The following is a 25,072-nucleotide window of genomic DNA, read 5'->3' as shown; positions in this document are numbered from 1 at the left end:
GTGAAAAAATGGGTTGGATTAAAATCATTAGCTTTACAGGTAAGTTGAAAATTTTCCTAATATGCATTTTTTTAATTTATTGGTTTACTTTTATTTATTTATTTTTTATTTTTTATAATTTTTTTTTTTTTTTTTTTTTTGAGCACAATAAATTTTTCTTTTTTACTATTATGCTAATCGAACCTTATGATGATGTGAATCAAACCTGTTATGGATTTCCCTACATTAAATTAAATCTGCTTTTGTGTGCGTTTTCCACAAATGGGTATTTTTCTTCTGTATTTTTTCAAATAATATGGAGAAAAGTATAGAAATGTATAGCTTATTTTTAAATCATATAGTGGATTTAAGCAGCAATTGAGAGAGAAAAAAAACGTATAAATTTGAAAATGTTCATATTTACTTGTGATTAAAACGGACGTCATTCAAAGAAACAAAATGCAAAATAACACTTAAATGACATTTTCACACCGCGCCGTTCACTGTTAATTTGTCCGAAAACATCGTTTAGTGTTAACCAATAGTTGATGATAGGTGTGCTTTTCTAATCCTTACTTTTTTTCCCTTTGCATAAATATTACAAGAGTAAATAATAAAAGCACAGCGTATTCTTAGTTTTTTTTTCTTTTTTTTTTTTTTTTTTTGAGTAATCACGATTGCTTATTGTTTTTACTTGAACGTCTTTGATGTTCGTTTCCTTTTTCAGCTTGAACCAGGGGCCTCTGCACGCCCACCGGCTCCTCTGGTCCAGAGCACTGTGCCCTGGAACCCGCTTCCCCTAGTCGGTGGCGTCCATGTCCTACACACACGCGCGCGTTCATACACAGACACACTCACACACATACTCACTAACACATACACACACACGAATTAACAGACTACACACATGCCTACACACACACAAGCCTACACATGTATACGCACGCACGCCATCACGCACACGTAACCACGGTCCTGTCGCAACTCGTGATTGTGAAGCACATAATTTGAATTCAAAATTTCAGAATTCATTTTTTTTAAGTATTTGACTTTGTTCTATACCAGGGGTTTCCAACTTTTTCCAATTCGCTACACCTTTTGAAGAAATAGAGTTTTCTCATGGCACTCTACCCTATCTCTATTACAAATGTATCACTGATAGTGTGGACACTTCACGGCAGAGCCACGCATCTCCCTGTGGCACCTACTTCAGGAATCCCTGCTTTATACAATAATGACGAAACACGAAATGCAGGTCTGTAAACACAAGTAAAGAAAGGACGAAATGCAAAAATGTTTTAACAATTACAGACACGTGTTTCGGGGGTAACAAGAAACCCCTTTCTCAATGCAAAACAAGTCAGCTCATGGAGGGAAAAACATCCGACAGAAGCGAAAAAATGTTGTTCCATTCATAAGCTAACTTAACTTGCATTGTAAAAGAGGTTCCTTGCTACCTCTAAACACGTGTCTAAAATGTTTTGCAAATTTCTGCATTTAATACGCTGTGCAGTTATCGTTCACATCTCAGCACAAATATATTATTTATTTCTTACGTATATTCTGGTTTGGAAGAAGAACTAATATTTCCTCACCCATACTAAACCGATGTCTGAATGGATATAAATTTCTACCGCTATCGCACTAGATTTCTGGCTGTCGAAGAGAGCAAACGTTTACAACATCACACGTCACGTAGCGAAACACTTTTCCTCTCCAGAATAAATTTTACGCCGTATTTTCCCGACAATCTATACCACAAATCATGAGAAGAAATTGATAGTGGACCCAAAAGAAATCTTCACTTTTCTGCTTTCGACGTGATTCTATGTATTTATTTGTTTTTTTCTTTGGGAAACTTCAGTGACATATGTTTTGACCTTGAGTTCAAGTCGGTTTTTCCTTTCGATAAACATCACTACTAGCGAAAAGAATGTATTGGTTTCGATATTTCTATTTCGAAAAGGTTGAGAATGACATTTGTATGTAAACAAATAAAAATGGAATCATCCGACTAAAGTGTTGAACTACCCGCATTTATTTCTGTTAAAAAAAATTAAATCTGTTGTATAACATTTAAATACTTTTTTTATTTAAATCAGATATTTAAATACTTTTTTAAAAAATTGGTACCGTAAAACCGTAAAAAACATTTTTGCCCCTGTCTTTATATAATCAACCTTCAAGCGGCATCACATTCATGTTTCTATGTATATTAAAAGTAATTCAATTTGAATATTAATGGGGCAGGAATGTATTAAAATGCACATACAATTTTACTTTCAAGCACGATTTTCTCAAAACGTCAATTTTAAAAACTCGTGTTCATTTTCCTAGAAAATTACTTTACATATTACTTCGAAATTTTCGCCACATTTTGTTTATGTGTTCATACTTATATCGAAGTGAAAACTTTGCTTCAGGACTCGCACTTTTTCCTAAACACCTGTTTTTATGGTCAAAAACGGTTTTTTTTTTAATTGAAAAATGTGTATTAGTTAAAATTTAATAAATTACGAGATAAAATGAATAACAAAATGTCACTTCAGTAGACGCTTAGATATTTCTATAATCCACTGAAAACTGGAACACTGTTAAAAAAATTTCCGGAAAATTTACGGTAATTGTTACTGGCATCCATGTTGCCAGTAACTATTACCGTAAAAATCAAATGTTACTGTAAAATTTTACGGTTTCCTCGGTAGGCCACAGCAACCAATTGGCGCTGGGATCGCTTATTTCTCCGGTATAAATTACCGTAAAAATCAGCGATGCGTCGGCGATGCAATTTTACAGTAACAATTACCAGAAAATCTTCCTGAATTTTTAACAGTGAAGTTTTTACCATTAAAACCTTTTGAGGAAAATGCACATCAAGTTAAGAGATTTAACATTACGCGTACAACACAGGGTACCGACTCAACTTAAATTCAAAAAAATATATAGAAAGAGAAAAAGCTTCAGTTGAGGAATGTATGACAGTTTCTGAAACCCACACATTTTGAAATTTTAGGTCAAAAATGTAAGACACCTTTCGTGGCACTCCTGGACATTTATAAAAGCGTTTGTTAACCCCTGGCGTAGCATAAAAATAAAGTTTCAATCAGGGCTTGATTTTCAAAGTAGCTCATAGGAGCTTAGCTCCGGCACTTTTTTTTCCAATTTTATGCAAATTGCAAGATTTTAGGCGGAGTTCAGGCTATTTACGCATGAAAACAAGATGTCGGGACTGTAGGGCTCCTGCACTTCTTTTGGTAGAAATTAAGCCACGGGTTCAATGTATCGATAGCTATTTGGAAAAAATCTTCTGTACCATATTCAGAAATAATGAAACGTATCGAAAAAACACAATATGTTCTGATGTACAGTCAACTCACGATAACTCAAATAAGGGAAGTTTCCACAACAGCATCAAGAGTTTGGTATCCGATGAAAACTTCGAGACAAAGGAATATTCGAGTTATAATAGTGATAGTGAATAGATATATAGTGAAAAAAAAAAAAAAAACAATACCTCAAAATAAAAGAAGTATTTATTTTCTAAGACTGTCTTTTTTCAAAATCGACTGTCACATTTCCTGCTTGTTACACACACACACAACTAAGCTCTTATCCACTCTTCAGACTTCAGAGCCTTCAGATCCTCCTTCAGATTCTTCAGAGCCTCAGCGCAAAGAGGTACAAGGGGTACCCGAGGTGGACCACAGTCCAGGGGGGAAATGAGGTTCATGACGGCTTTAAAAGCAGAAATCCCTTGGCCTGAAATCGGTAAAATCAGCGATTATATTCGGATAATGGGGTCGTTTCCAAAATATTAAAAGTATTTTTTTCTGAAAGAGCATGCTTAAAAACATAGAATCTGACCATTTTTTAAATAATTTCTTTAAGTTCAATATTTTTAAAAAATTACTTAAATCGGTGATCTTTCATCGTTTAACGCTTCTGCCGATGACATCACAAATGATGAAATGCCATTCAGTGTTGCCATTCACGGTTCAAAATATTTAATTCGCGTCTTTACTCACGTGTATTGGCAATGATATGGTTGATAGTAAGCGTAGAGCGTAATTGTAATTCGCTTCTTGATTATCATAGCGTGGAAATGCGGTAGAAAGATGCGCCATAGTGCATCATTTGTGACGTCATAAAAGACCACGCCTTGTTTGAAGAATCGGACATTTTAAAAAATTAATTAAAAAGTAACTGTTGGGAAAATAAAAGTATTTTCTGAGTCCATGTTATTATTATTATTATTATTTTTTTTTTTTTTTTTTTTTTGCTTATTCTGTGAATTTCAGTGACAAAAAGTACTACTTTCGACTGAAGGAAACAACCCCATTGTAACAAAATTAGCTCCATAGTTGCAGCTTCATTAATACCTACTTTTATGCAGGATGGAAAAATTAAAATAACCTAAGATTTCAGGATTTGAATGTTTAGTGGGTACACATTCTCACATACCCGTCACATATTTTTATGATGCGTGAATGTGTAAAAACAAAACAAAATAGTGTTACACTTGGTGCAATGCCATGTCATGCCCGTGCTGATAATTTAAAAGTCGCCGCCTTCGAATAGAATTTAAAAATCAGTCACTTAAAAGTATTCCTGACATGGAGTTGCGCATGGCAAAATTTGATGAGCAGTAGATAGGTAAATGTGACGCTGTATGTGAAAAATAAGTTTCAGCAACAATAGAGCTATATTGGAAAATGTTAGCAAAAAATTTTAGCATTTTACGCATTTCATCATAGGTACAAAACAAATGTGTTCTTTATTTATTCAAATTATCATCCTAATAAGGACAACAGTATTTAAAACTATCCATCAAATCCAAAGAAAGAAGTTTTTCTATTGTTAAATAGTGTAACGGATTGTACTTTTATACAGAACATTAGATTTTTTGCTTTTCTAACGTAGAAATTTAACGACAAGTGAAAAACAATTAGTATAGAAAGAAGAATTGTTAAGAGATATCATATATACAGTTGCTATACCAGTTATTTTTCCGTTTGAGTTATGTTAATGTATAACGCGCCGTCTTCCCATCCCCTTTCCGAAAAAAAAAAGTGTTGTTTCCTTTTCTGTGTTTGTTTTAGACAAATTCAAAAACTGAGACAGTTACAGTTACATTCAGAAATAACTTACCGTGCTTGCAAATGGTCTCTATGGCATGCCGAACTCGATTCTGTTAAAAGAAAAAAAAATGAATGTTAAAAAGTAACTACGTAATATTTTTAAAAAAAACTTCTGATTATAAGCTAAAATTAATAAAAGTTGATTTTATGTGGCTATCTATCTATTTTATACAGAAGAAAATACTGTCAGAAGAAGACTATCATTGAAAAGGGAAGTGTCTACAACGAGATGTAGATGAACACCATTTTACAAGGGAAGATTAACTTAATGCGGACTTAGAGGTCTTTACTGTTGGAAGTACATTTGTTTTAGTTCATCCTTTTGTTCATTTTTACTAAAGTTAGTCTTTAAATAAAACAACAAAAGTGAACAAAATGTAGTTTCTCTTCTCTATTTTTTATATAGTATTCGGCATCATTTGCTATTCAGCTTTTTGTCACCGATAAATTAGGTTTTATTTTTGTAACCCACTTTCTTGGTCCTAAAATTTTTTAGACTTTAATTAATTTATAATGTTGAATAATTTATATTTGGTAACTTTTTAATTAACGTTTTTAAAAAGTAAATACATTTTTTAATGAATGAAGGCGATGACATGAACGAGTTCATTGAACGGGAAAAAGGAAAAAAACGATATTCTGATGAACGGATCACTAGAAAGAACATATTGCCCATGCCTACTTTATTGGTCTGAAAAAGTAGTTATCTTGCATGGGCAGATTAACTTCCGGTAAACAAAGACATTGAATGTATGTATAGTTTAAAAAAACTTTCCTCTGGAAAGCAAAAGCCCTCATAAAGTTTAAAATAAAGATCTATCTACAGTGAAGCAAACTTCAGGGTGATCTAAACCCTTAGCAAGATGTACATACAGACTATTCTTGTGCAGGACTATCTTCAGGCGAACCAAGATACTAAAACGGCCTGCAGAGGTGATTTATCCTGCAACTAAGGACTGTATTGACATGCCTCACGACCAGGCATGCAGAGTCTGAATCAGAGTCCAAGAGTCGGAGTCGAAAGTCGAAGGCTTAAAATTTCAAGAGTCGGAGTCAGGGAGGGTCATTTTCCCACAAAGTCCGCCACTCAGCCAGTGCTTGCAGAGTCAGAGTCGCAGTCAGGCTGATTTTCGGGCAAGGAGGGTTGGGGTTGCAGTCGAAGGTTCTGAAATTCCCGGAGTCGGTCATTTTCGCTCGGACTCCGCAGCCCTGCTCAAAACTTTAAATGGTTATGTAACAGGACCTTACTGTAATGAAGAACTAGCCGCAGGAAGTCTAGGTGCTCAACAAGCGGAAGATGTGGTCTCAACTAGCTACAGAGGACGGTTATTCCCGAGTAAGTCAAGATTTTCAATGAATTATAGATTTAAAGAGTGATTAAGTAAAGTTTAAAAACATTACCTGATGTTTAAGAGCTGTTTTAAGGTCACCTTTCTTGTAAGCTTCGATAATGGGCAAGGAAATGGGTGCCATGAAGTTATAAGAGGCTCCAATTCCAGCTGTAACGCCACAGGTCATGCAAGGAAGCAAAACCTAAAAATAAGTTTGTCATTTAATAAACTTTCAATGACATTCCTAATTTTAGATAAACGTGAGGAATTTTTTAACCCTGATCTATGTATTTGCAGGTGAATTTGGTTTTGCATTATTGAAAATTTTAGAATTACAACTTTTAGTTAACTAACGAGAGTTGTAAAAATATTAAAGTCACTTTTTATGTTGCCAAATTAAGACCAAGTTTCTCAAACAAATAATCCAGTTGGAGGTTTTGTTACAAATAGAATAAAGTAACATAAACCAGCCAATTCACTGCGTCAATAAATGTAGTCTTAAGCATTCATATTAATGTTTTCAGGAGCTAGTTAGTCTAACTGTTATACTAAAAAATAATTACTTCACATTGAGTAGGACATTGAAAAAGACAACGTTCATGATGTTATACTTCCAAACTTCTTGTATAACATTAGAACACTTTGATAGACTGATAAATTGAAAAAAAAAGGAAAGGAAACCTTGATCAAACTTTTCAAGAAAAAAAACTAGAAACGCGATTTTCAACGTGTTTGGTAATACTTGAGACAAACTTATGGATACAACTGTTACTATTTCCCGACACTCTTTAATCAACGAAGTTTTCGTATTGATTCCAATGCTCTTTAAAAAATATGATTAAGGAAAACAGTTGAAATAAACGAAAGTTTGTGCCATCCTCATATTATAATAGCGCAAGTAACGCTCCTGACGTCACCAACAATGAAATTTGCGCCACAGCATGATGATTTGATAATATTTTTTGCAATAATTGACATGCAGGGAAACGCTTTATTTTAACAAGGCTAAACTGGATCCGGTCACTTAATTGTTTTCTGGTAAGTCTGTCATTTGAGGGGAATGAAGACACGAAAAAGGGGTCAACAATGCACACTGTCTACTCGAATTAAGGGTTGATCCCCTGGAGTTAGGGTAAAAACTTTAAATATCAAAATATCAGGCACACTGTAAAAAATCTCGGAAAACTCTCTGAATATATAAAAAAGTTTTCCGTAATACACAGATTCGTACGCCATCCGCAGTTTTCTGCTATAATCAAAAACGTTTCCCGTATAGCAAGAAAGTAAGAGTCGACGCATGCGCAGCTCACAATTTTATAGTCCAGCAGCAAATCTAAACTGAAACTTTCGAAAGCACGCAATGAAAACAAGTGCTGACTCATGTATGCGAAGTAACACTCATCAAGGGGATTAGTAGAAGTTTTGTTCCTCGCATGAATTCACTGAAGATAATTCTAAAGTCTTATATTTTCTTGCATATGTATCGTCATAAGATTGAATTTGAAGCTATGTCACTTATTTTTAAGTACGAAGTGCAAATTCTCGACGCATGCTCGCGGAAGGAATACAAACTGAAATTGAAAACCAAATAACTACCGAGAGGACGCCATGTAAATTCATTGCGTCGCATAACTTGTGTAGGTAATTTACTTTTTTCTTGGATACTTTTCTTCTTTCTACCAAATGGGTAATTTTTGTTGGCAGAATTTTATTCTGTCATAAAAATCACCTTTTTGGTGACCAAAGCCTGCAAAAGACCACCACCGACGAATAGGTAAGTCGCTTTGCAACTCTATTACTTTAAGGGGGTCCGGGACACATTTTGAAAAAATTTTTATTATGTACTTTAGAGTTTTGAAATTTTTTGAACTGATTCATCATTTATTTAATAAGCAAAATCATAACATAAATATGAAAAAAAATTATTTTCTTATTTAAATTTAATTAGTTTTTTTCAAAAAAATGGGGTTGCTTTAAATTGCTATAACTCAAAATATTGTTGGTCAATTTTCAATTTTTTTTCAAAAAAGTATGCACAAATATCTAAGCTTTAATTTTTATTCGGCGATTTTAAAAATATTGATTCAATAAAAAATAAAAAATATTTGAAGAAAAATTTCGAAAAATTCAAAGATACTTTTTTTTAAAAAAATCATAATTTTTGCAGTAAACGTTTCTTTCAAATTCGCCGAATAAAAATTAAAGTAAATTGCTTGAAAAAGATATGCTCCAAGTTTCATTACTTTATCTCTATCGGTTCCTGACTTATAAGAGTTTGAATGCAGGAAATCGGGAAAAATTGCATCATGGAGAAAAACGCGCTTAAAGTTTTAAAGTTATGTACACATTCGTTAGATGCATGCAACAAAAATAACTATAACTTTCGTTCTATTTAAGGTAGAAACAAGATTCAAACGTCCTCTTAAGCAGAAAAAAACGGAGCAATTTTTCAAATTATAAAAAAAAATTGCAAAATTTGAGGATTTTTGTGTCCCGGACCCCCTTAAAGAGATTTAGTTCATATAAATCTCGTTTAAAAAAAACTATTTTCTTCAGTATTATTTTTTCGTTGTGAACTATTGCAATTTGAAAATATTTTACATTACATAGAACACATATTTAAAGTGCAAGTGTGTCTAGTTTTATTCTGTAAAATTTATGAATTGAAGATTATAAAAAAATTTAAATATGTGTTATTGTGTACTTTGTTTTTATGTGTCAATCTCAGTTAATATTTGGCTATGTATCAAGCATTATGAATTAAATGTTATAATATGCAAATTGTCAGGTTTGATAGTTCGTCTTTAAGGTTGCATGTTTTCATTCTCTTGTAAACAGTGTAGCTAGATTATATGAAGTAAAAAAAAAAAACTATCTCTTGTAATTAGGAACATAGTGCTTCAGTATTATCTAAATGACGATATCTCTTTAAATATTTGCATTAGCGAAACGCTTTAAATTAGTTAAATGTGTATTAATTTATTTAACAAATGGATACATATATGTATTTAAAAGTGTCTTCATTTTTTTCGTTTTACGAGCCTCAATTTTACCAAAAGCAAAAAAAAAAAAGAAAAAAAAAGACTTAATAAAATAATTTTGTATTTTTACACCATATTAAAGTATTTGATTTATAATGTATGTGATACTTTGATTTATAATGTATATGATGTTGCTTTTTCAAGGGGGGTGGGCGCTTCATAGCATTTTATGGGTGCACCATCACTTTTATGGTGGGGGAGGGGTTATTCTCGTATATATGAAATGGAATAATCATGTAATAGAGTTCAATGTTTTAATAAATAAAATATATAATGCATTTTGCGCACACTGTAAAAATAAAATCAGTAACCTATTTTGAATAAGTATTTATATTTGTGATGAGCTGGAAAAGGGCAAGAACAGAAGAATCAACCCGAATGGTTCCAGCAGGGGGACTTGGTGTCATATTTAAATTCATCAATTTCTCTGTTGGTACTTTTCGGTACACTTTGTTCGTCAGAGAAATTGACTTGAGGTGAACGAATTCCGGAACGCGAAGGGTAGGTAAGTCCTGTCAAATTTTATCCGAAGATAAAAGCTATCAAGTTTGATACAAGATATGTTTTTAAGTTCTGCATTAAAAATACAATATGTTGACAGTTTTGTCTTGAAAATATTGAGAGAAAAACTGAAGTTTAAGATTGTTTAACAAACAATCCCCACTTTTCAGAAGGTACCCCCCACTCCAATTCTCCGACAATTTTGTGATTAGGAATGAAACTACTAGATTATTTCATAATTTTTCAAAAATGTATAACTGTGCATATGTTATGCTGTTAACCATGCTATTTGTCATTAGAAATTCCAAAAAAAAAATCCACGAATAATTCTAAAATTGCTTGTATTATTGCTCTTAGATATGAAAGAATTGAAACTGATATGGTATGCAATACTATAATAAAGAATTATGTTCTAGAAAAAATCACGGAAAAAGGATTCCGAAATTATCGGAAACGTTTTTGAAAATTGTTTGGAGAATTCCAAAATACTCGGAAACGTTTTCGAAACTTTCATGAACCACAGCTGCACAGAATACTCAGAAACATTTCTGGAAATTACGGAAAGAGGATTCCGAAATACTCAGACACGTTTCTGGACATTACAGAAAGAGGATTCCGAAATACTCAGACACGTTTCTGGACATTACAGAAAGAGGATTCCGAAATACTCAGAAACGTTTTTGAAACTTTCATGAACCACAGCTGCACGATATACTCAGAAACGTTTCCGGATTTTTTTTACAGTGCACGTGTAGAAGCAATTTTCACTCGTCATATCTTGCCGGGCGATTTTCTAGTCAATATAATAAACACCAGAAGGGAAAAGTTTTCCCAAAGAAGAGACAAACTCCCCCCCCCCCCCTTAAAGTTTTAATTTGTTTAAGAAAGGCTTTTTTTTAAATAAAAAGCTTTCAAAACAGAATGGATAAATCACAAATTAGTGAGAAATATACGTATTTATTCAATTCTTATTAAACGACTTATAAAGGATTTTCTTGTACATGTATCTGAATAGATCGTTTTATCAAGGTTAAATTTCTTTCAAGAAAAATAACAATTTTAAAATTTTGTTCATTATAGGTAATTTTAGCTAAAATATCTTTGATTTTGATCTACCACAGATAAAAAAATAAATTCCAAAATTACATATCGTCCACTTCAAAAGCAAAAACTTTTTTTTAAGTGCGAAATTAATTTTAAAGTAAATGCAAATTTATTTTTTGATCGTGTTAAATTTTTTGGTGTTACATGGAGTAATAATTTACCACGTGACCGATCATGTATGAAAGTACTTTCCTCTCCGAAACAAATTTTGCGCCGTATTTTATCAGACAATCCGTACCACAAATCATGAAAACTGATACGAAAGACCAAAACAAAATGCTTTTACTTTTCTATTTCCTACGTGCGTGTGTGGATTTATTTATTTATTTATTGGAAACCTTAGTGACATATATTTTGCCTTTGGAGATCAGGGTTTCTTCTTTCTAAAAATATCGCTGTGTACAAGAAGATGTACAGATTATAGTGTATCTTTATTACGAAGATTTAAAATGCTGTTTTCAGATTGAAAATACGAAAAGTAGAACCATTAAAATGTATCCTACCCAGTATTTTTATTTATTTATTATTTTTTATTCATTTTTTATTTATTATTTTCTTCATTTATGTGTTAAATTTTTTACATTTGAAAAAACAGGCATGAAATTAAGTTTTGTCACACAGTTGCTGAAAAAGATTTTTAAATTCAATCTGAATTCAAAAACTTAGCCACATATCCATATTCATATTAAGAAACCTTTCATAACCCTACTGCACCATCATGAAATTGTAGGAAAAGTGAAGTAGCGCACCCAAAGTTGTCAGCCTAGCTAGCACAAGACAAAACAACAACATTCACCATGAAATTGTATTATTGCTTCCCACAGCATTTTATGATGTAATCAAAACACCAGTCCATCTTTTAACTTAGTTCCTAAGTTACAATACAGTACTAAGAGCCGGCAGCTCAAAGCTTCTTTTGCAATAAAAAAAAGTCCCTTATTAAACTTCAAAACAAGTAAGTACAATGCGAAATGAACCTTCATGAAACAGAGTTAGCAAATAAAAGTAACGTAAAAACTAGAAAGTTGAAGAAGAAAAAAAACGCAGACGTGTGTTTCGGTTTCATAAGGAACCACTTTTACAATGCAGAAAGATTTGAGCTTAAAGATACAAAATCATCTGACGAACAACGTTGCCGAACTATCAAGTATGTACAATACGTTTGCAATTTTGTATTTTAAGGACTTAATCACACCGTTTATGACAAAGATAGTTTGCAAGCATTATACTTCACTCTTTTGTTTGATTATTAAAAGTCCCTCACAATTAGTTTAAAAGATCAGTAAGTTAGTAAGTAGAATAAAACTTAAACATCTTACTTCATCGAAACCAGAAAGAAGTTTGAAAGGAGCTCCGGGTAAATCGTGGCACTTGAGTAGATCTCTTACATCTACTGACGTAAACTTAGCCCCGCAGAAGTTGGGAATTGCTTTCCTTGCTTTTGGCATGAAGTCTCCCAAGGCGACTATAAAGACATAAATAGGACATTTAATGCTAATATTATGAAGAACGAAGAACAGCTAAATGTAATTAGTTGTGTAACTACATAAATGTAGCTGGATGTTCTCATTATATTTGAATATATTCTAAGGAGTAAACATTTTGCTCCCCCTTCTTCAAAAGTAAATAATTGCGTATTAAAAAAGTAGCCCTTTGCAAGTCCTTCAAGAAAGTGATATCTCTGCAGTCTACACCAGGGACTCCCAAAGTGGGAACCGCAAGGAGAGGCGAAGTGTGCTGCGAAGAATCCGTGGTATTAATATGTATAATATAAGATAGACTAGGCAGGGGTTCCTAAACTGTTTCGATTCGCAGCACCCTTTGAAGAGTTTGGATTTTCTCATGGCGCCCTGCAGTCTATCTCTTTTATATACAAGATACGCAGTTTGTCTCAAAAGTAATGAGACTTCTTGAAAAAAAAATAGTTTTATTGATCAAACATGTATTAAAACTTAATGTTCTTCAAGATAGTCTCCTCCTGCGTCTATACATTTTTGCCCATGTGTTTTCCATGCATCGAAGATCCTCTGGAACTCGCTTTTGGGAATGTTGTTAAGGCACCTCGCCGTGGTCTTTTGAATGTTGCTCAGGGTCTCCAGATACTTTCCTTTTCCTTGGGAGCAAGAAGTCTGCCGGGAAGGGGGTCTGTGGCACCGTTGAAACACCGGTCCGGGTCAGATAGGAGTCGCAGGGGCGTAGCTAAAGGGGGGGGGGTTTGGGGACAACCCCCCCCCCCCCCGAAAAGTTAGTCTCAAAAAAAAAGAGAGAAAGAAGAGAGAAGAGAAAGAAAAAAAAGGAAGAAAAGGAAAAAATTCCAAGCGATTATACATACATACATACACACATATATATATATATATGTATATATATATATAAAAGAAGTAACCCCCCCCCCCCCGAAAGTCGGGTCTAGCTACGCCACTGAGGAGTCGACAATGGGAACGACATAACAGTTCGATGAACATCTGTTTTCATCAAATTTAATTGTTCTGACATCAAACGAACACTCATTCGGCGGTCTTTGTTCAGCAAATCTCGCACACGAGGGACATTATCGTCCCTTCGTGATGATAATAGACGTCCAGACATCCTCCTGACCGTCCTCGAACGACTTGTGCCACTTTTTGATCTGCTAGTACGACAAGTAATCATCCCTAAAGGCCTGAATGAACTAATCAAATGTCTTTATTGCCGTCTTCTGGAGTTGGAAGCAAAATTTTATCGCACAGCATTGCTCCAAAGCTCTCTCCATGACGAGGCTCTGCGCGGAGGATCACTAAAATTGACCTCCCACCGCTCTAGAGCTCGTATACAACGGACAGTATTCACTGACGTCACTGCGGGTCAAAATCGTCACTGCAGTGCATTGTAGGAACTATAGCAGACGAAATTCCAGTACTACAGCGTATACTAAAACTTGCTTTGTGCGGTTTATAAACTTTTCTTTCTATTTAAAAATGAGAGGTTTTTAAGTTTTTAACTAAGAAACGTTGTAAAAGAATGATGAACGATTCATTTGATACGAAATACTCTCTTTATTATCGTGTTTTCATGGGTTTAAGCCTCTTTGGTTCCTCATCAGAAACATTGTGAAAACTCGAATTCTCTTTTTACTTTTCCCTTTTCTCGGCCTTTTTCATGCAGTCATAAGTCTGTATAAGCCCTAAGCATGTTCATTATGCGCAAGAAGTTCAGTAATCCTTATATATTATTTCTGTAGCCTATTTTTGGTTTCTACGCCAAATTTCCTTCAATTCTTGATCGATTTCTTTGATTTACGGCTAATTTTATAGCTTATGGTGCTGGCTACTGACGAAAAATAGACCCAAGGTCTAAAAATTGTTTCTTTTAGCCTAAAAACCTGTTTTAAAGAACCAGAATAAGGTTTTCGGTCAAACTTATAACTTTAATTTGCGCTATGACCGACAGAGCTGAGTAGCTTGATCGGAAGAGCGTTCTCTTCGTAACCAGGAGATTACGTGTTCGGGCCCACGTCCGGACAATCTGCAGCAAAAAAATTAGAGAAATATCGCGCATTACATGAACACTTAATTAAATGAATAACAACTATGAGGGAATAGAATAAATGAGAAGGAAATGCTCCTTGCTCATATGAAAACATTCAGTGATTTTGTGCTAAATTACTTCGAAATTGCACGTTTTTTTTTTTTTTTTTTTTTTTTTTTTTTTTTTTTTTTTTTTTTTTGAAGCTTTGGCTCTGGAAAGAAAATTAAAGCATAATGTAAGCGAAAATAAAAGTAACAGGTTTAAGATTTCAGACTACAATAGAATTGTTTTTTGTTCAGAAAAAAAATAATAAATCGTATATTGAAATATATATTCTTCTAATGAGTTTTTGACTCTTTGTGCAAATAAATAAAATACTACCTCAATTTGAAGGGTAAAATATATATTTTTTCTTCTTTTTGCTAAAAAACAAATAGCTTATCACATTTTTACTACATTCGAAAAGCTACGCTTAAAAAAGAGCATAGTTCAATTTATTTTGTATTTTAACCGTGCTGTTAAATGATGAACACGTGCTGTCATCTAAGTTATAACAGTTTAAGCAGCCTGCGATAACAAATTGTAAAAATTTTCAAAAATAAAAACATTTTTCTTCAATATCTTATCTTATATATTAATCCCCTCTCATTTTAAAACTTATCAGGCTGTCCAATGACGAAAAAAAGACTTACGGTCGAAAATTCAAGTTTTAGAAATCGCCTCTTGCTGTTTCAAAACCTTGATGCTGCCTGTAGTTCTTATGCAATTTTTAAAGCAAAGTTCTAATGCAGTTTTCCATTTTTTACGTCGCTTTCGGCAAAAAAAAAAAAAAAATAGCCTTTGTGTGTGTTCATATTTTAATAAAGCTTAACAGCCTTAGTTGTTCGGTTTAATTGATAACTTTTTTTCGGTAGAGCGTTCGGCTATAAACTATCTGAACTTCGGGCAAGCTTGGGCTGTCCGACATAATATCAAATTTATATTAGTATTACGCATTACATGTGCTCATAACATACACACCTAATAAAATAAATGCAGTGGGAATGCTACTTGGTGTTTCGACTCCTTTATGCAGGCTACAGTTATCATTCGGATAAGTTGATTGTTAATCGAACTGTGTTCTTCGACTACATCCAGACCACTCAACATAATGTAAGCATAAAAAAGTATTAGATTTACCTAAAGAAATCCTTTTTGTGCAGAAAAACATTTTTATTGTATGCTAAAATGTAGATGTTTCTAATAGCAGTGTTCGACCTTTTGTACAAATGAAAAAATACTACGCCCGATTAAAACTACGAGTTTCACTCAGTAAACCTTTAATTTTTTATTCGCGCGAATACGATATAAAGCATTAAAAGTATTATCAACTTCATTAGCAAGAAATTATTTTCTACTCCTCTGCTTTCTGCTGAAAAAAAAATACATTTTGTCTACGTTCGAAAAATTACACTTAAGAACGGACTCAGTTCAACTGGTTTTGGTTTTGAATTTTAAGTGTTCGATTAAAAGAGAAACATGTGAGGGCATTTAAGCCGTAACGGTTAAAGCAACCTTCTATGTGAAATAGTTCAATATTCAAAGATAAAAACACTTATTTTCAATCAAATTTATTACTTCTCTAGAATGTTTGTTTCAATCGCTACGTGAGATTTTCGTCATTCTTTAATCAAATTCCATGCTTTGCGAATAATTTTAAATCGTATCATGCTGGTTAATGACAAAACACAGATGCATGATCTTATTATTATTTTTTTTTTGGCAAAAAGCTTTTTTGCTGTTTTTTACTACGCATTCCTTTAATGAATAGCTTTCGAAAAGGAAGGCGCAATTGCTAGGTTTGTTGGGGTGTCGGGCTGTTAGTTAGAATGGCGCCAATTCGAATACGTGCCAATAAATATCTCTTTAATGTTTCTTTTTTTCCCGTCAGATGCTGACATGTGCAGGACTGTATTTGCCACAACATGTTTTTTCACATGCACAATTATTGCTTTTTCACGAGTCACCACTCAGCCACACTTTTAATGACATTTATGTTTGCATTGAAAATATGTACGATTAAAAGGGGAACTATGATCAAATTATCACAACGTTGTATTTAACGAGGTTTTGTTACTGATGTCTTTAAATTACATGCCTTCTCTTCTGCGCTTACTTTTTTTTCGGTTCTTCTTCATAATGTTCTTCCTTTGAAATTCTTAAAGAGCGAAATGCCTTATGAAACGATTTGAAGCACAGTGCGGAGTTCCGCACGGGTCGACTAGTCCTTAAATAAAACGAATTTTTTAGCACTGCTGACACTACGTAGTACCCGTCAAAATACCCGTCTGGTGTGAATCAAATTACGTTTTCATTGCAAGAGAGATTTATCACATTTGGAATATATTCCAGATTCTCGAAAAAAATCTTCTAGTGATCAAGCGGCGATAAGTCTTAGAGCGTTCATGAGATAGAACATGTTTACAACAAATCAAATTATCCTGTGATGAATCATAGCAAGATTCGAGGAAAATAGATAATAGGGAGAAAATTGTGCTAATCATGCCTACATTTAAATTGCAAAAACCTTAATTAATCCGGAACCTATTAAACCGGAATTCGCTTAATCCGGACAGCCTTTTGAGTGTAGATACTGTATAAATTCTGCACCTCAGAGCCAGAAGGACATCTGTCCAATCTTGCAATTCTATTTTCTTTTAAAAGAAAAAAAAAAATAATTTTCTGTTTTTTAACAGGGTTATCAAGTGAGCCCCATCCTTTGCATGCGCAAAAAAAAAATGGTCCCCCCCCCAAATGTAAAATTATCATAATGTGACTTACGTTCCTCTGGCTCTGAGGTACAGAATTTAGGACGAATTTGGCTAAATAATGTATTTTTGTAAGCAATATTTTGTATTTTTTGTTCTGATTTTTTGTGATTTTCTCTTATGCTGTTTTATATTTCATTCTCTTGAATTAAAAATTAGTTTTTACTGTACCTTGTACCTTGTACTTATGTACCTTGGCTCAATTTATTTCACGTCGAATATCTCTTTGAATATTGGTCAGAATGTTTACATTTTTTTGTGTGGGTATTGTTTTTCACTGGCGATAATTTTCCTAAATTTAATTACGGAGACCTTGGTGACATAAAAAAGTTAAGTTTTCTATTTTTTTTTCACTAATTTTCTGTTTCTCTTCAAGATTTTAATACTTTTTTCTCTGCATCTTATTTTGCCAATTTTTTAATTGAAATTATGCATCTCAAGACCAACGATTGCGAATATAAATTAATACCTTTTCGTTTTAGCGGGGGACACGCTGTACATTTCACAATATCGAGACGATTTTTTTTTTTTTTTTTTGACCCGTATGACATTATTCTTTGTAATTTGCACTGAACAAAGATGATTTTCTAGTAAATTGTTTGTGAACGAAGGTAAACGTTAATTTCCTATCTTTTTAGTATCAATGGAAAGTTTTCTTTTTTCTTCCTCTCTATCGTATCTTTTTCGTTGACAATGGATTGTAATCACGGTGAAGGTTGAAAGTTATCGCATTAATTCTAAATCTTTCTGGGTTTTTTTTTTTTTTTTTTTTTTTTTTTTTTGGAGAAAATAGATATTTTGAAACTCCCTCGTGCAGTACAAAGTGGCAATTTTGGGGAACAAATGAGAAATAAGTTCAAGGTCAAGGCCTTGTCATTAAAATCATCGAGCTTCAAAACTTATAAATTACAAAATTTACACAATTCCCTTGATTTTTCCGGCTCGTTTATCCGTGCAGTTTAATTACTTGACTAATCGGTCATTTCCTTTCTTTTTTTTTTTGTCTTTTAATATAATAAGTACACTAATACTCAAAGTTTTTTATTCGACTGATGTATTTTTTGGGATGAAGAATCATTCTATCGCATTTTAAGCCTCTGACACCTCGTCCTCGCGTTTTTTGTACTAAAAGTTTTGCACAAAACAACTATTAAAATAAATTGTCTTTTTTTTTTATTTGTTAAAATTGTTTGTTGTTGAATTGGTTATAAAAATGATCATAGTTACTAAATAGTAGATTGGATATAAAGGATCATTTTTTTTATATTAATGATGAAATTAATATCTTAAAGCGTTGTGTAAGAATAAATGCAAAAATCCCATATATTTACGTATAGTGGAAAATTATAAATCAACAATAAATTCATAAAAAAAAAACAATTCAATTTTGTGAAAACTTACCATCATTCTTTTTTATTTTATTTTGATATCATGTTTTTATCAAAAATACTAAACCAAATCACCAACAACAAAAAAAAACCATTATCAATCAATATTATATATATATATATATATATATTCAATTTGATCTATGCTTAAACAATACTTGAAATTGGATAATTCACTATGTAATTAATTGATATTTTGGATTGCATCGAAATGCGACGATTTCTCTGCTCATCTGAATGCATTCAAAATTTTAACGGCTATTTCCTTTGTTTTTTTTATCGAATGAAACGGCTATGTACTGCGTTTATCATTATTGAGACGTTTGAAGATCACATGCTTGAAGAAAACTATCGTTGGTCCACTGAAGATAATGACAGGATTAAGTAGAACAGTTCATAGGCTATATAGTTGAGTGTTCGATAAATTTCTTGGAATGTTGATGAATCGGCAAGTTCATGTTTTCTGGAGCAACATCAAGTGATTATTGAAAAAGTCTTGTTAATTTTTGCGACTATAAGTAGAAATTGGCGTCTTGAAAAAAAACTTGAAGATGTTTTGCAGTTAATAAATTTCTTGGAATATTAATGAATTGGCAATTTCCATGGTTTCTGCAGCAACATCAAGTGGGTATTGAACTTGTTGATTTTACGACGAAGACCAAAAATTTTAATTCTAGATAAATATTTTCTTGATTATCATAATTGAACATTCATTAAAAATACATATAGTCCATATCTTACTCAGGATGTTTTCAGATGTGGAAGAAACTTGTATTTTTTCCTTTTTAGCGGCTGGAACAACACACCAAGATTTCGCACCCACATCATGCTGCTTCTTCACAAGTACTGCACTGGACTTTTTTTGTAGATAAATCAGAATCACAAAAAGGAAATGGCACATAGACGCTGTGTCTCAATATCCAATCACATTGTTGCATTTAAAAAGTGACAGCATAACTCCACCCTTATTTTTTCAAATTTAGGTGAACAATTTTGGCTCGTGTTGGTGCTGCCCTCTATCAGTACAAAATAACAATATTGTAAAAATCCCAAAAAATAAAAATGTTAAAGTCTGATTCTTTAACATTACTTCCCCCCCAAAGGAAAAAAAAAAACATATGATATCACAATGAAATAGTTTCAAAAAAAATTGTAATGGTTAGTTCACAATGATTTCAATGGAATTGAAAACAACTCTGGATTAGCATGAAAGAGTTATCAAGGGAAAAAAAAAAATTTTGTGGTTCCTAATGCATATGAAAACATATTAAAACTGAAAAACTGTTCAACATTCAAATTGCAACAATTGTACATTTCCTGAAAATTTCCATGATAATTCACAATAAATATTGCAGTGTTAGTTAAAACATTCTCCAAAGTAGCTAATTTTAGACAATGATCAACCATTATTGCAATCATATATCAGGTAGCTAATCTGATATTAATCATTAAAGTGATTACATAGATCTTATGATGAAACAATACAAATGCATACTACAATATATAAATGCCGAAACAAAAAAAAACATTTAAGTTGCAGGAAAAATTTTACTACAATGCAATTTAATGCTTTTATCATTTGTATCCTGCGGCTTTACCAAATAATTGTCATTTCTAAAAATTCTTTCAATGGTAAATGGCCCTTTATATTTAGGCATCAAGGCACCAGGCTTGTTTAAATTTTTAATGAATACTTTATCATTAATTTTGAATTTGTGTATTTTTTCTACCCTTGAGTTGATTTTCGTGTTGTTTAAAATATTTGTCTTCGTTTTGTGCCACGGCTTTTTTATTTTCATCAGCACATTTAGCCATTTCCTTAGCATATGCATCATAATGAGACACTAAATCAATATCAGAAAAGATTTGCATTGGAACATTGATGTTTCTACCCAAAAATAGTTCAGCAGGAGAAAAACCAGTAACACCATGTTTACTGGCGTTATAATGAAGTTTAAAAATTTGAAGTTTCTGAGACCATTCACATGTATTCTCAGATAAGGATGCGACGGATTCTTTTAAAATTCGATGGGTTCTTTCAATTGTTGAATTCCCACGAGGATAGTATATTGAAGATTTTCTATGCTCAATGTTTAATCCCTTAAAAAATTGTTCAATCTCATCAGAAATTAAATTAGGACCATTATCAGTCAAAATTACCCTAGGAACTCCGTAAGATGAAAAATAAGTGTTCAAGCATTTAATTATACTAGTAGAAGAAGTATTTGATAAACTAAAAGTTTCCAAAAATCTGGAATAATGATCAACGATTGTAAGAATAAAAAACTTATTATCAACCGATCTACATAATTTTCCCACCAAATCGCAGGATAAAAATGAACCAGTGCTTAAATCCTTCTTAGGAATGAATTTTGGTACAGTGTTATTACGCTTAGTCTTATTGGCCAGACATTTTGGACAGGCTCGACAAAATTTTTTAACAGCAGTAAACATGGATGGAAAAAAATATATAATTTTGCAAAAAATTATACGTCTTTTGAGCAGCAAAATGTGGAGTATGGGCATTTTCAATAGCAGCATTTCTTAAAGTAGAAGGAACATAAATCCTTTTAAATTTTTGAATTTTATTCCTCTTCTTTACCTCAACAATCTTAAGTAAAATTTTATCATCTAAACAAAATGTTTCCAAAGTATTTTTATCATTGTTTTGCAATCTTTCAATAATTTCTAAAATTTCCCTATCCTTCTGCTGTTCCTGGAAAATAATGTCCTTCGACAAGTTATGTTTTGGTTGGAAAAGATTAATGTTATTAACTGTCATTTGATTTTCCTCATATACGCGGCTTAAGAAATCGCTTGGATTTTTTTGCCCCAGGGATAAATTGTGGGTCGTATGAAAAGTCACTTAAAAATAAAATCCATCTGCATACCACATCAGGTTGTTTTTCCATGTGTAGGAATTCCGTCAAAGCTTTTGCATCACAAAAAAGAGTAAATTTGACTCCATATAAAATTTTCCCTAAAATGTTTAATAGAAGAATAAATAGCGAAAAATTCCCGCCTCACAGAAGAATACTTTGATTCAGAAGGTGACAATTGCTTAGAAAAAAATTCAATTGGAAAAAATTGGTTGTTGATTTTTTGCATAAGTATAGCTGAAATGGCAATTTTGCTAGCATCAGTAACCAAAAATAAAGGAGCATCCTCTACAAAAATTTTTTAGTGTTGGCTTATTTAAAATGGCATCCTGTAATTTTTCAAAGGCATCCTGACATTCGTTTGACCAAAAGAATGGTGTGTTTTTCTTAGTCAAATTAACTATAGGAGCGACAATTTCAGCATACTCAAAAACAAGATGTCTAAAGTAATTAGTCATACCCAAAAATGATTGAACCTGCTTGGTGTCCCTTGGGATAGGAAATTTATTTACTTTATTTATGTTATTCTCAGAAGGAGAATATCCATTATGGTCAATGTTGAAACCTAAGTATGTTATGGAGGGTTTACACAGTTGAAGTTTAGCTGGGTCAAGAGTCAAGTTAAAGAGTTTCAGTCGATCAAATACCTGCTGGAGAAGATTTGATAACTGGGCTATATCATCAGCAGCCAGAATTATATCATCAAGGAAAAATTGCAAGTTAGGACCCTTTAATCCCTTTAAACAATGAGTAATCAGAGAACAGAAGTAGCTCCCACTATTCCTTGCGCCAAAAGGAAGACGCTTGGGTTGAAAATTTCCCAATTCGGAGCAAAATGCTAACTTTTCCCTATCTTCGGGTTTTAATAAAATTTGGAAAAAGGCTGATTTTAAATCGAGTACACAATATAATTTTCTACCCGCAATGTTTTGCACTATCTCTGAAATCTTTGGTAGACAGATTTTGAATGGCTCAGTAATAGCGTTTAAAAGGCGATAATCAACTACCATTCTAAAATTTGGTTTAGCATTGGGATCATTTGATTTTGATGGCTTTCTGACAAAAATGCAAGGGAATGAATAACTACTAGTGGAATGTTCAATAATTTCTGCCTCTAAAAGCTTATTAATCTCCTTTTCAGCAAATTTGCTTAGCTATTCGAGGTAATGGATATGGTTTAGTTGACAGAGGAAAGTCATGAAAAAGTTTAAATTCAGGTACAATAAAATCCGTAGAGCCAAGTGTTAAACATTTTTTTGAAAAAACTTCATAGTTGTCCATTAATAATTTTGTCATTTTATTTTTGTCATCCTCATTAAGGTGATCTAAGCAAAAATCATCAGGTGAAAGTTCTTTCTTTCTCAATTCCTTAATTTCCTGAATTGTCAAATTGTTTACTTGAGCGGTCAGAGAATCAGAAGGTTGTTCAAAGTCATTTTCAGAAATTTCCTGAACAGTACCTAAACCTTGATTCTTTTGAATGATAAATTCGGTGTCAGAATTGTTGTCAACAATGATGTACATTCCCTCAGCATTTTTGGCAGAATGCAGAGAAAAATTAATGCTACATTTATCCTGAATTTTACCTGGTGAAAAAAGCAATAAATTGGAATTTTTAAGTTCTTTAGGAATACACATTTTTACAATTTCAAAAGAATTTGGAGGAATTTTAACATTAAGGGCAGATTTTACCTTGAAATAATTAGTTGAAAATTCCTGAGCATCATTAACAATGGTATCATTGGTTGCAGAAATAGCATTAGCCTGCTTGATTTGCTCATTAGGCGAAATAGTAATGAAGTCTAATTTAGTTTTGTCAGTTATTATTCTCTTATTTACTGTGTCGAGGATAATTTTGTTACGTTGAAAAAAATCATACCCCAAAATGAATTGATAATTAGCATTCCAAGAAAAATTTGTGGTGAAAAAAAGATTTGAAAACCACTTCCCCTGAATTTTGAATTTTAAATCCACAGCTGACCTACAATTTATGCTTTCATTATTTACAGTCTTAATTTTCACTCCCCTTGACACATAATTTAATTTTGAAACCTCCTTGATTTGTTCTAAAACAGAAAATTGACAAATTGAAATATTCGCACCAGTATCCATAAGTGCATAGCATTTAAAATCTCTAAAAGTAATTTCAATGATGGGTAAGGAATTTTCAGAATTGGTGCAGGACATTAGCACCCTATTATTTAAATTTTGTAATTCATTATCTTTTTGATGGTGATTATCAAAATTTTGTAAGGTTCCCATCTAATGCACATTTTTCACATCATCCCTTGAAAAAATATCATTGATCTCATTTGACAAAAATTTATCTTGAAAAAAATTTGGATCCTGCCATCCTACAGTCTCATTGACATGATTATGGGGTTCCGAATTCTGATGGCTAGCATAACCTCGAATACCCCCTACTAGTTTAAATTACCCTGGTTGGAGGAGTTGCGGTGGTACGGTTTGAAATTTCTTCCCCTTTGCCTATTGTGGTAACCCCTATGACCTGAACGATTTCTGTGAGGAAAATTGTTAAAAGTGTGACCCCTTGAGTTTCCAGGAAAATACCAACATTTCGTGGTCCAATGATTACGACCACAAATGTGACACTGAATCTCTAGATTATTTTGGGAATTAGAAGTTGAAGGTCCCTGATTAAAATATTTGTTCCGATTATCAGCCTGTGTGTTAGAGTTTAAGGAATTCACATCATAGCTAAAATATGCAGCATTTTCATTCAATCCTTTTGAACTTTTCAAGTTATTTACTGATTCAGTTAATTGGGAAATCTTACGATTAGTTTCCTCTTGACTCTGGAGAAGCACATTGATTTCAAGTTGGGGGTTGGAAAAATTCCCAGAATTGTTAAGGGCAGTCTCTACATTTTTTGCAATTTTAATCGCCTGCTTAAATGTGGTTGGACCTTGTTTTTGTACCTCAATCCTAACATCCGGTCTCAGTGCATCAATTAATTTTGAAAATTTTTGACTTTTCGACAAGATCTAAAAGATCTTTTTCAGAGTTATTATTAGGATTTAAGAATTTTTCAGCAGCTCTACTAATACATTCGCTTAATTCAGCTACCGATTGCCCTTGCTTCTGTGATATTCTCCAAAATTCTTTTTGGGCAGATTCAAATGAGGGTGTTGAGGAGAATTTAAGTTTCAGTTCCCTTGAAATCTCAGCAAATGTTGCATTTGGATTTTTTTGTAATACATCAGATAAAAATTCATGTGCTCTGTCTCTCAATCGTAATTTCAAAATTATGATTTTCTTAGCAGCTGGCCATTTTTCAAGATCAGCCACTTCCAAAATGGATTGCAAAAAATTTGATACATTTTCAGAATTGTCTCCAGAAAATGTTGGGATGAGGGGTAACAATGAATTGGCCATC

At 32.8% G+C, this 25,072-nt stretch overlaps 1 protein-coding gene across 1 annotated transcript in view; it reads right to left on the bottom strand.

The window, feature by feature from the left end:
• Window positions 1-3,494: 3,494 nt before the first annotated feature.
• LOC129227816 (N-acetylneuraminate lyase-like) overlaps window positions 3,495-25,072 on the bottom strand; it is a 53,981-nt gene continuing 32,403 nt past the window's right edge. Inside the window, exons 8-11 of the mRNA XM_054862429.1 lie at window positions 12,414-12,559; window positions 6,519-6,650; window positions 5,128-5,167; window positions 3,495-3,738 (exon numbers count right to left, since the gene is read on the bottom strand). Of these exons, the coding sequence (XP_054718404.1) occupies window positions 3,581-3,738; window positions 5,128-5,167; window positions 6,519-6,650; window positions 12,414-12,559 (476 nt within the window). The 3' untranslated portion in view covers window positions 3,495-3,580. The remainder of the gene's footprint in view (window positions 3,739-5,127; window positions 5,168-6,518; window positions 6,651-12,413; window positions 12,560-25,072) is intronic.

Source organism: Uloborus diversus, chromosome 8, assembly GCF_026930045.1.
Source record: "Uloborus diversus isolate 005 chromosome 8, Udiv.v.3.1, whole genome shotgun sequence".
NCBI lineage: Eukaryota > Metazoa > Arthropoda > Arachnida > Araneae > Uloboridae > Uloborus > Uloborus diversus.
The sequence above is the reverse complement of the archived record's forward strand: the minus strand, read 5'-3'. Positions and strand labels throughout refer to the sequence as shown.